This window comes from Megalobrama amblycephala, linkage group LG8, assembly GCF_018812025.1.
Source record: "Megalobrama amblycephala isolate DHTTF-2021 linkage group LG8, ASM1881202v1, whole genome shotgun sequence".
Classification (NCBI taxonomy): Eukaryota; Metazoa; Chordata; class Actinopteri; order Cypriniformes; family Xenocyprididae; genus Megalobrama; species Megalobrama amblycephala.
Window position 1 is genome coordinate 24,091,701 of NC_063051.1, and position 12,059 is coordinate 24,103,759.

At 37.2% G+C, this 12,059-nt stretch overlaps 2 protein-coding genes across 19 annotated transcripts in view; one reads left to right on the forward strand and one right to left on the reverse strand.

The window, feature by feature from the left end:
* Window positions 1-5,252: 5,252 nt before the first annotated feature.
* Window positions 5,253-8,971, reverse strand: med8 (mediator complex subunit 8). The gene is made up of 7 exons (XM_048200179.1): window positions 8,815-8,971; window positions 8,435-8,556; window positions 8,210-8,354; window positions 7,957-8,097; window positions 5,827-5,914; window positions 5,506-5,742; window positions 5,253-5,421 (listed from the first exon to the last, which is right to left on the reverse strand). Exons 1-7 carry the CDS (start codon window positions 8,818-8,820, stop codon window positions 5,351-5,353), a joined length of 810 nt encoding a protein of 269 aa, XP_048056136.1. The 5' UTR covers window positions 8,821-8,971; the 3' UTR covers window positions 5,253-5,350.
* A 302-nt stretch (window positions 8,972-9,273) lies between these two features.
* Window positions 9,274-12,059, forward strand: part of LOC125274089 (KICSTOR complex protein SZT2-like) — a 111,675-nt gene continuing 108,889 nt past the window's right edge. For all 18 annotated transcript variants that reach the window (XM_048200157.1, XM_048200162.1, XM_048200168.1 and 15 more), the window contains exons 1-2: window positions 9,274-9,429; window positions 10,913-11,038. In XM_048200157.1, coding sequence (XP_048056114.1) covers window positions 9,406-9,429; window positions 10,913-11,038 — 150 coding nt within the window. In that variant the 5' untranslated portion in view covers window positions 9,274-9,405. The remainder of the gene's footprint in view (window positions 9,430-10,912; window positions 11,039-12,059) is intronic.

Consider the following 12,059-nt stretch of genomic DNA (forward strand, 5'->3'; position numbering starts at 1 on the left):
TGATTTCCAGAGAGTTGGTTGATATGAACCCCCTTAAGGGACATGAGAAATATTTCAGCGTTGCAGAGTGCAACAGTCTGGTTCTGGAAATAAAAGCCACTTTCATTTTCTCCAAAGGGGAATTGATTTTTAAAGAACTTATAAACCTTTAAAGACAGACGAGCTGCGGGGTTGTTGATGGTGTATATGCTTATGTTGAAGCCATCAGTCTGCATTATTTCAACTTATTGTGTTTAACAGAGGAATTCCTGGTGAAAAGTATCATTGCGCATAATTCTGCAAAGAAATCTCAACCTGGAGAATAAGTAAATAATGGCAAAAGAAATCTTTAGTGAGCGACGGGTCCACTCCCATGAAGCACTGCGAATGATGTAATCGAGTCAATCTCCATATGCTAAAAGGCACCATGAAATGGAAATAGCGCTAGTCTTTTCTTCCCTATTGTGATGTATATCTGAGTGAAATGGCTTCTGAAACAAGAATAAATGTAGGGCGGGGCTTGATTTTTTTCTGTGGGGAATTGATTGGATGGTTGTTGTTTGCTATTAATGGCTTTTCTGTGAGTGACAGGTTGCCCCGCCCTCAACATCAAGAGAAGTCGCTGCAAGAGGAAGTTTTTTCTATTAAATATAAGGATTAAATATGAACAAAGTATGTTTGTTTAACTTAATTGATTTAAGTTGGACCAATGTACAAAATTAAATCATCAATTAAATCTGCAATATTCCATAAAAAAATCTTACTGCAGATTTAATTGATCTACATCAGTCCCACATGAATCAATTAAGTTAAACAAACATAATTTGTTAATGTAACTTCAACATCATGGAATTGTCATTTTAAGTGACCCAAATAAGTAGACTCAAAGTGAATTTTATATGGCTCCCTGATATGATTCAGGCTTTCAATTTCATATATTCATTCATCCAGTTAAATGTAATATATTTTAGTGTCCCACAACTAAATTATAAGACTGTACTAGCTAGTTAACAAACTTTTTGCTAGCAATAGCACACATTCGCATCTTTCTCATCTTGCTCAAAAATACATAAAATAACACTTAATTTCAACATTTACTCAGTCTTGATTGAGTCATATGCAAAGCATGCTGGGAACTAACAAGCCCCGGCCAGTTTCAGTTAATGTAACACAAGTCATTCATGTAATCCCAACATAAACGGAATAAGTAAACTTCAATTTCATATATATTTAAGTGGATTGAACACAATCAAATTAAGTTAGGACAAAATGTATAGCAATTGTGTTGTTTTAACTCATTTTCATTAAGCAATTTCAACAAGCAGCAAAAATTTTTTTTTTTTCAGTGAAAATGGAAATAGCGCTAGTTTTTTCTTCCCTATTGTGATGTATATCCGAGTGAAGCGGCTTCTGGAACAAGAACAAATGTAGGGCGGGGCTTGAATTTTTCCGTGGGGAATTGATTGGATGGTTGTTGTTTGCTATTGGTGGATCTCATGTGAGTGACATGTTGCCCCGCCCTCATCATCAGAGAAGTCGCAAGAGGAAGGGCAAGTTGTTTCGATTAAACATTAAGAGGCTCATGAATTTAAAAAAAAATAATGATGTGCATGTATAAATAATTTATAATAAAAACTGCAATATTCCATTAAAAATAAGAATTCTCAAATTAGATTTCATGGGGACTTCCGTGTCTGTACCGCAAATGGGACCAGTAACCCTAAAATGAGCAACAGTGATGGTGATGCTTGCCTTAGCAAACAATGCTCATAATACAAACTGTCATCATCCGAGTTGAGCTGTGCTGAAGGCAGTGATGTGAGGCACCGTGGGGCAATGCTGACCTCATATGGAGGAGTTTTCTAGACTAATAACACAAGAAGACACCCGTTATGCTTTCCTTTTGTCTTGACTACATCCATCATGTCATGTGATGTCATGCCTGCTAATAATGGAAGCATCAAGACTTGTGTTTATCATGATCATTTCAAAGAATTAAAGTGAAAAAAAAATTATATTTACTATGACACATGCTCAAAAATTCAAATCTGTGAACTTAATTTTTAAAACATAGATGACAATTTTTCAATGACTACACACACACATATATACAGTATATATATAGTCATGAATATTTGCAGATCTGTCTGAATTGGTGGACAAAAGCATGAAACTCAGATCAGTTCATTCTCAGCAATTACTTCCTCTTATGTATTCATTAACACCCACAGAACACAAAAGGGAACTGAAATTTTATACCTAATTTATGTGCAAATTTAGGAATGTGATTAAATTTGGAAATCCTCTGAGAAGATTCATGTATCACCCACTGATGTTCCTGATGTGCTAATTGGCTTGAAGAAATAAAAAAGGTCCCAAGCCGCTTTCATTTTCACTTTAAGATTTACCATTAAACACCCCCACGATGTGAGGTGATACTGAATGTGTGTGGTGTCATGGGATCAGCGCAGGTTGTCAGGTGGTTATCACGGGGTGATGGGCTGCTGGTAGAGTAGCAGATAAAAGTCAATAAGTGGTTAAAGTGCCCCAATTATGCTTTTTTGAATACTACCTTTCATGCAGTGTGTAACTGAGCTGATTTTGAATGTAAAAGGTCTGCAAAATTGTAAAGATCAAAGTGCACGACAAATAAAGTTATTGTCTCCCAAAAGAAAGAACTGATTCTAAACTGCTAAAACGAGTTCTCGTCCAGTCTCACTTCCTGTTACATACATATGTAACAATGTAACACATTTGCATAATGCCAGCCTGTGGTGTTCATTGGCTGCCCGCGAACAACGTCTACTTTGCCCCGCCCTCAAACACTGTAGTTGTAGCAGAGTCTGGAAGAGTTTGGTGCTTGTTGTCAACGCTGACACTGTTTTCAACACTGCAAATCCACTTTAATGCACTTCCAAAGGATGAGGACTGGCGCTGGAATTCATCCGGAAAAAACGATACCATCACTGACATCACTGAGTATCAAGCGCTGGGGAAAGTATATTCAGATATGGTAATAGGAGTTTCGTTTCCGACACACGCTGTAAGCGGTTGACTAGTCACAACAGACGAGGCCATCTGACCAATCAGAGCAGAGTGGGCTCTCGGAAAGGAGGGTTTTGGAGAGACTTGATGAAGGCACCTCACGACGAAACTGATTTCGGACAGACTTCTGAGGCAGCCTAAGGCCGGGTTCACAACGCAAGCGGAAGCAGCGCGTTAGCAGCGCGTGAGCGTGAACTGCAGCTGCAGAGACGCGCGAGTATTCACACTGGAAGCGTTTGTTCAGCGTCACAGCAGCGGCTCGAAGCTGCATATAAAGTGAGCATTTCTTTACAAAGACAGCTATAAATTTGTTTTTATAATTGGTCATTGTTAAACTTGATAGTCTTGAAAGTTTGTTAACATGCAAGGTGTACAACACTTACATATATAAACAAAAATAAATAAAAGCCTCGTGTCATCCATTGCTGCACACAAATGAGGTAAGCTTTTTGTGTTTTACATCATCTGACCTGACGCATGAACATGTTTACAAGACAGCAAACTCGGGTTTGATTTGGGAATGCAAGAGCCTATATTGCTGTGTGTGTAATAACTAAAATAATGTTTATATATCATATTTTCTGGCTAGTTTAGTTTAGTTTTCTATAATATACCATACTTTAACCCAAACTGAATAATTAAAAACAAGTTTAAATGAGTAAATCTTCTATAAATATTTTTTAATATTGATTTTCTTTCATGACATATACTTCAATTCTTGTTAAAACGCACTAGATATGCTTATTCTGTGCATTTTGAGCACTTTATGTGTGAAATCATATTTATTTTGTCCATCAAAGGTGTACTTTCACTTTAATTGAGCGTTAGCAGCGCAGCAAAAATAGACCCAGCGCCGAAACGATCGCGGCACTGCTGCTTCTGCTCTGCTCCTGCTCCGTGCTGCCGCGCAGCCTCTGCGTGCGGTGTGAACGCTCTCATCTGTTAACATGGACGCCGAAAAAATACGCGCTGCTTCTGCTCTGCTGCCGCTTGCGGTGTGAACCCGGCCTAACAGTTTAATGATCTACAGCAATATAGCGCAAGCTTTGGTGAGAACTAAACAAATATTTAATTACTACAGTAGTAATTTCTCGATAGAAATGACATCAAAATTGAAATATGTTGGTCAAAATCGTAAATTTATACACAAACTGAGCAGCAAACGCAACTTTTAGACGCCATCTTTATTTTTCTAGCTCAACTGTCACAGAATGGAAAGCACAGGATTGTGGGATATCAAAGGCAGCTAAGGATACATTTATGCTTCCTTCAAAAATCGATCTGAGGAAGGTATCTCATGAGACAGGAAGTGAATTTAACATTGGATTCTGACGTGCCTTCATGCCTTCCTACCTTGAAATGTGTCCTCAGAAGGCAGCAGTTTCCAGTTTTCGGACGCAGCCTGAATCTCGCGCTCCCTTCTGGCACGCGCACCTGTTCGCAGTTCGATGAAACGCAACCCCCCCCCCATTATATATATATATATATATATATATATATATATATATATATATATATATATATATATATATATATATATATATATAAGAAAAATCACTTCTGTTCAAAAGTTTGGGGTCAGTAATATTTCAGATTTATAGTAATATTGTGAGATATTATTACAATTATTTTTTTTTTTAAATGCAATTTATTTCTGTGATCAAAGCTGAATTTGCAGCATCATTACTCCAATCTTCAGTGTCACATGATCCTTCAGAAATCATTCTAATATTCTGATTTGCTGCTCAAGAAACATTTCTGATTATTATCAACAGTTGTGATGCTTCAGATTTTTGTGGAAACCATGATGTGCTTTTTTTCAGGTTTCTTTGAGGAATAGAAAAGTTCAAAAGACATTGTTTCAACATTTATTTGAAATAACATCATAAATGTCTTTAATGTCCATTTTTACCATTTCCATTTTGCATTTTTACCGAATGCATCCTCACTGAATAAGTATTTTTTAATAATTCCAAAAAATCTTCCTGACCCAAAACCTTTGAAAGGTAGCGTACTTAGCATGTCAGACAAGTTTGTATTTAATGGACACATTTTTTAAAAAGCCAATATTGCCACCTAGTGACTAAAACAGACCACTACGTTTAGTAAGTGTAATGCTCATTTCAGTTGTTATAATACCTTTTCTGCATTTAGCTGTGCTGAGTTTGAATTCATTTCTTTGAAATCCTCAATTCTGACTGTGATAAGAGAAATATTATACCACTAGATTATTTCAAAAAATGCGTTTATTGAAAATGCGTTTATTGCTTTTTTTGTCTTAAATACCAAACATCGTATCACAAAATGCAGCATTTATGCATGAAACTCATCGGTTGTAAGGATGCATGGATGCAGATGCAGACTTGATGTTAGTCTTAATATTGCTGGGCATTTTACCTATTAAAACAGAAAAATGAATTAGCGTGATAAATTATGATTTTTAAGCCTAAATTTGTTTGTGTATGTTATTAAATGTAGTACCAGGTTGTCCAGGCTGCTGTTGGGCGACCTGCCCACCCATGCCAGCCTGATGGCTCGAGCTTCCAGCGACTGTGACCTGATGTAGTGTGGGGCCTGTTGACATCATCGGCTGTCCAGGGTGACCCGGGGCGACGGGTCCAGGTGGTCTGCATTTCGACAGACCCTTTCCGAACCCCACCGCCGCCACCAATGCATTAGTGTCGGCCGGATTGGAGGATGGCTTGTTTTGTCTTAAAGCTGAATAGAAACATGCATTTAACATCAATGACTTTGCACACATGAAAAACTGGCAAATATAAATCTAGGAGCAATGGTTACTACCTGATGTTTCAGAGTCTCTGTCATCACGAGGATTATTCAGCTTTTCCAAAAGATTCGAGCAAAGTTTATTCAATGTTTGGATCTGTTTCTAGAAAGAAAACAGAACAAAATTCAACAACCAACCTTTATACATTTAAAATGTGTTTACAGTGTTTGTTATTATATATACATGTTATTATATATACATGTGTTTATTATTATATATATATATACACACACACACTCAGTGGTGGTCAGAATTATTGGCACCCTTGGTAAATATGATCAAAGGTGATAAATCTGCATTGTTTATCCTTTTGATCTTTAATTCAGAAAATTAGCAAAAATCTAATCTTTCATTGAAGCAAAAGAATTGAAAGTGGGGAGAGAAAAAAAAACAAACATTGAAAATCCCCATTTCCACTATCAGGGCAATAATTAAGAAGTTCCAATCAATTAAAGATCTGCCTGGAAGAGGACGTGTGTCTAAATCGTCCTAATGAACAGTGAGGAGGAGAGTTTGAGTGGACAAAGACTCTCCAAGGGTCACAGCTGGAGAATTGCAGAGATTAGTTGACTCTTGAGTCTCAGAAAGCCTAAAAAAATGATCAAACAGCACCTACATCCCCACAAGTTGCTCAGGAGGGTTTCAAGAAAAATCCTCTGCTCTCATCCAGAAATCTCCAGCATATTGTGGGATTACAAATTTAAGAATCTGTTTAAGATCTGCTGATCCTACATCCTGACATAACCTCACATGAAATACTAAAGTAAAGTACATTAGCATTTTAAGGTAAAGATGACAACATCAGATTAATGATTCTGTTTAGCAAAGTTTCCAGCAAGAGTTTTCTGCCAATTCCTGTTCTCTTTATTGTATGTCTAATGAGTCCGATTACTGAGATTCTCATCTTTTGTCGTTAATGGCTCTTGTAGGCCCTGTCCCATTCTTTGAATAGGTATGCTGACTGGATAAGGACTTGCGACACTCTAGAGTCTGGGACAGGTTCCTATACTGGAATACTTCATTTGCATGCTTTGTTTAAGGTCATTTTCCTGGTGCTTTGTCTCTATCCCTAAGCACTGCTCCCTTAAATGTATATAAACTTCAATGTACACTGCCTTAGTTAGACTTGATGACTGCAGCTACCGACAGCACGTGTTCTCAATAAAGAATCTGCTGAAGATACATCCAAGTCTCCTGGTCTTCGCTTCTGAGATTTCCAACAATATTCAGTTGTCAGACATGACTGGAACTTCAAACAGGACCGGCTTCTATGGTCAGATGAAACTAAAAAAAAAGAGCTTTTTGGCAACAAACCCACCAGATGGGTTTGGTGCACACATGGATAAAAAGTACCCCATGCCCACTAGGGCTGGGCGATATATCGCATGTGATTGTCACGCGCATTTCGTCAGTAAAGCCGGTTCCCTGATTACCGTTAAATTGCCATCACCTGCTTTCAAATGGAGCGGCATTTAATAGACAGAGCCGTAGTTCACTGTCAAGCTACGCAATATCGCGTTCATTATCGAAGGCGATTCATCTGCTATAATGAACGCGATATTGCGTAGCTTGACAGTGAACTACGGCTCTGTCTATTAAATGCCGCTCCATTTGAAAGCAGGTGATGGCGATTTAGCGGTAATCAGGAAATCGGCTTTACTGACGAAATGCGCGTGACAATCTCATGCGATATATATCGCCCAGCCCTAATGCCCACAGTTAAATACACTGCTGGATCTTTAATGCTGTTGGCCTATTTTGTTGCTGGAGGTCCTGAACATCTTGTTCAGATACACGGGATCATGGATTCTATCAAATACTAACAGATAAAAAAAAATCAAAACCTGACCGCTTCTGCTAGAAATCCTTTAATGGGCCGTTGTTGGATCGTCCATCAGGACAATGATCCAAAACAAATATTAAAGCCAACACAAAAATGTGTCACTGAGCACAAAATGAAGCTTCTGCCATGACCACAACTGTATATATATGTATATACAGTTGTGTACAGTTGTGTTCATTTAGTCTGAATACCTGGGCTACCAGATTTGAGTAAAGGGATGTAGACATCTTGCTAGGAGGATGCTGAAGTGTTCTGAATGGTTGTTAGGATGTTTTTCCACAGTCATCATGTGTTTGTTTACCTGAGCTACTTCAGGTCCGATCCGGGCTGCTTCGGCACTCAGGTGTTTCTCCTGTTCTTCAACCTCTGGGTCAGGTTTAGTCCTGAGGTGGTCCGGCACGATCTCATGGCTGAACACAGGCACTCGCTGCTCTGTTAGTTTCTGGGAAGTAACAAAATAGTGAAGGTTTCACCTTAAAATTAAATAGTCCATTTTTTGCCAGTTACGAGGTCATCGCTCATCATAACCAAGGTGACATTGTAAATATACTCACCGCCAGCTCTTCATCTCGATCAGGAGACAGCAGCAGGGGTATGATGACCTGTGACCTGTATGATGGGGTCTTCTCATTTCTTAACAGCTTGTTGATAGTGTTCAGCTGCCCAGACAGAAGGGCGAAATTATCCAGCACAGAGGGCCTGAATTCAAAACATCAGAGTCAACACTGTGACAGATGCACTGTGGAGTTTATCAGGAAAGATCTGTAGTTCTTACTCACCACGTGAGCCTCTCATACTCATTTTCCAGTTTATAAATGAAACTCTGCAGGGAACCTTTCAGATGAGCCACGCGAGTGACCAGAGACTCTACAGACGCCTCCAGCTGCTTCTCCTCCCGCTGCTATTGAAATACAACACAAACATATCACCCTTCAGCTCTTATATGACATAATACAACAATAACAGTTTCGCGTGTTATTTCTGTAGCGTAAGTATCGACAGTTAGCATGCCAGCACTCTATCCGCAGGTAAAACCAACTGCAAAAAGTCCTCTTCTCGCAAACTACCTGTGTGCTAGTGTCATTATTGTTAGTTATATTTTTCGAAATGCCAAACAGCTGCAGAAATAGATATAAAGTGAGAATGTTTTATCACTTACCTGCATTTCAAAGCTACTAGCAGAACGGCACAATTGAGCGGAAGTAAACAAACACTCGCATCAGTAAATCGAGTCCGGCTGTCAAAACACACCCGAAAGAACGGTTCCTAACTTTTGTAATATATAATTATAAATAACATCACGACATAATTATAGTAATTTGTAGACTAATATTGTAGTGTATTATTTGAGTTTAATTATCAGAAAAAAATGCAGACTAAGCTGTTTATATTCCCAGTTTATCTACTGTGCCAAAAATAAGGTCCGAAAGTCTTGTTAGCACATGGAGCCAAATCAATTCTTTAGGATTTCGACATATTTAATACTAATAATTTCATGTAAAAACGAAAATTGATTTTTGAGTGAAAATTTGAATTTGCACATTTGTATCCTATATTGTAATGTACATTCATACACATATACACTTTTATCTATAGCCACTTTTCGATCATATATGAGGGCTTTTATTTTGAATTCGTGAACGGGAAGTGAAGCAGCTGCAGTCAGTTAGTCAGGCTGCAGTTTACAGATATTGACACAAACCTTCTAAAACTCGCTCTAAAACAACCCGCTAGTAATGCGAAGCACGGCATGGCAGACAGACAGGACAATGAGGTAAATTAAACTCTTACTTTTACTGAGTTTGTTTGTTTTGTTCAGTTCCTGCTCGGACATGTTTACAGGTTAGGTAACAGAGCAAATAAACAGATCAGTAGGAAAACATTTATTTGAGAAGAAATTTGAGACTTTTATTCTGTTATTCCTGCACCGAATGCCCTTTTCTGTAATAAAACTGTTAAAAATGAGATGTTTGCAAGGAGTTTAACGAAAGGGTTGGAAGTAAATCAGTTTAATGCAGTTCTGTCATGTGTTTGCAGCCACTCCCTCAGACTACACAACAACAACAACAACAACAACAACAACACGCTGTTCATTTACATCATATTTGAGTGGTATTAAATGTGGACACACTGCATGTATTTATCGCTGTTCTTCAAATTTAGCTGAAGCGTTTTAAAATTCTCCAGCAGTAGATGCAGTTTGTGGGACAAAAACTGCAGCAAGTGTCTCAGCACTGGACTCATTTTTTTAGCCTGTCAAGAAACAATCAGACACTCAAACTATAAAGACGTTTTTGTTTTCCTTCACTTTTGTATGATAAACAGTGTTGGTTCTTTGTTTGGCCCCTACTTGATGTCCAAAGTGAAATCTGGATTGTTAGTTTTATACGAATATTTATATGAATATTGTCTAGTACCATTAAAATCCCCTTTAAATACAAAATATTAAAACTTCTTTTTACTGTTTCTAGAAGAATTCAAGGTATTTGCCCTCTGGGATTGATTTTAAAATTTTTTATGCTAGCATATTTTTAACCACATAAAACATTGTTTATCTGCATTGTGTTGTCTATTTATGTAAAATGCTTCAATTGATTTAATTAATGCAAATGAACCACTTTATAATAATAACTAAGCAACACATTCAGAGTGAAAGTGAATACAGGTATCTATTGCTATGATGTCTGGTCATTTTAAATATCTGGGTTATTTTTGTCACTCATTTTGCCCTGGTTAATATCTGAACCTGATTTTTCATTCATTTCCACTTAAATTGCTGTTGTGATAATATCATTAATACTGTAAAATGCATTAAATTAGAAAAAGGCAGTAGTTTCAGACTTTTGGACCCCACTGCATTATATACATATACGAATTTATGAACATGCATTTTGAATTTGTGAACGGGAAATATTCTAAATGTTAGATGACACCAAAAACAGAGGTTTTCACTATGTTCCCACATTTTAAATATCTGGGTTATTTTTGCTGGTTAATTTCTGTTACAGATCAGATTATGCACTGTGCCATGATTCCTATGATGTTGTATATGTGATACTGTAGTTAAAGTGCGAACATATACATATACATATACATCACAAGGATCAATCTTTTTATCAGTCTTCTTTCTAAAAGTAGCTCATCTCTCATTTCAAAAACCAAAGACCAGGCAGTTTTTTGGGACGATATTTTTCTTCTATAATGAAGTGATTGACATGTTAAATGTTGGCTGTTATATGGTGTTTTTCTGTCTGAAGGTGGAGGAGGCTGAGCAGGTATACCTGCTGATGAAAGAGGAGTACAGGATATCACGCAATGTGCGTCTGTCCTGGTTCCTCAGCCGTCTCAATCAGGTCATTCGGCCCAGTCCACAGTCTGAGCTGGTAAGAGAGTTTATTTAGTGGTCTACTGATGGTGTTTGCAGTGGCTTAATGTGCATGTCTAGAGAAAAGTGTGACTGATTTAATTCTGATACACCACCTCTCAAAAATAAAAACAGTAATATTCTGAAATATTTTTACAATTTAAAAGAGCGGTTATCTTAAAATGTAATGTATTCCTGTGATCAAAGCTGAATTTTCAACATCATTAATCCAGTCTTCAGAGTCACATGATCCTTCAGAAATTTAATATCTTTTTATTATCAATGTTGAAAACATTTGTGCTGCTTCATATTTTTGTGGAAAGCATGACACATTTTTTCTCAAGACTCTTTAATGAATATAAAGTTAAAAAGAACAGCATTTATTTGAAATAGAAATCTTTTGTAAAATTATAAATGTCTTTCCTGTCACTTTTGATCAATTTAAAGGTGCCCTAGAATTAAAAATTGAATTTATCTTGACATAGTTAAATAACAAGAGTTCAGTACATGGAAATTACATACAGTGAGTCTCAAATACCGTTGTTTCCTCCTTCTTATATAAATCTCATTTGTTTAAAAGACAATCTCAACAGGCGAATCTCAACATAACACCGGCTGTTACGTAACAGTTGGGATCATTAATATGTACGCCCCCAATATTTGCATATGCCAGCCCATGAGCAAGCATTAGACAAGGGCAGGACGTCTGGATGTGCACAGCTGAATCATCAGACTAGTTAAGCAAGCAAGAACAATAGCGAAAAATGGCAGATGGAGCAATAATAACTGACATGATCCATGATATCATGATATTTGTAGTGATATTTGTAAATTGTCTTTCTAAATGTTTCGTTAGCATGTTGCTAATGTACTGTTAAATGTGGTTAAAGTTACCATCGTTTCTTACTGTATTCACGGAGACAAGACTCGTTATTTTCATTTTTTAAACACTTGCAGTCTGTATAATTCATAAACACAACTTCATTCATTATAAATCTCTCCAACAGTGTGTAATGTTAGCTTTAGCCACGAAGCACTAT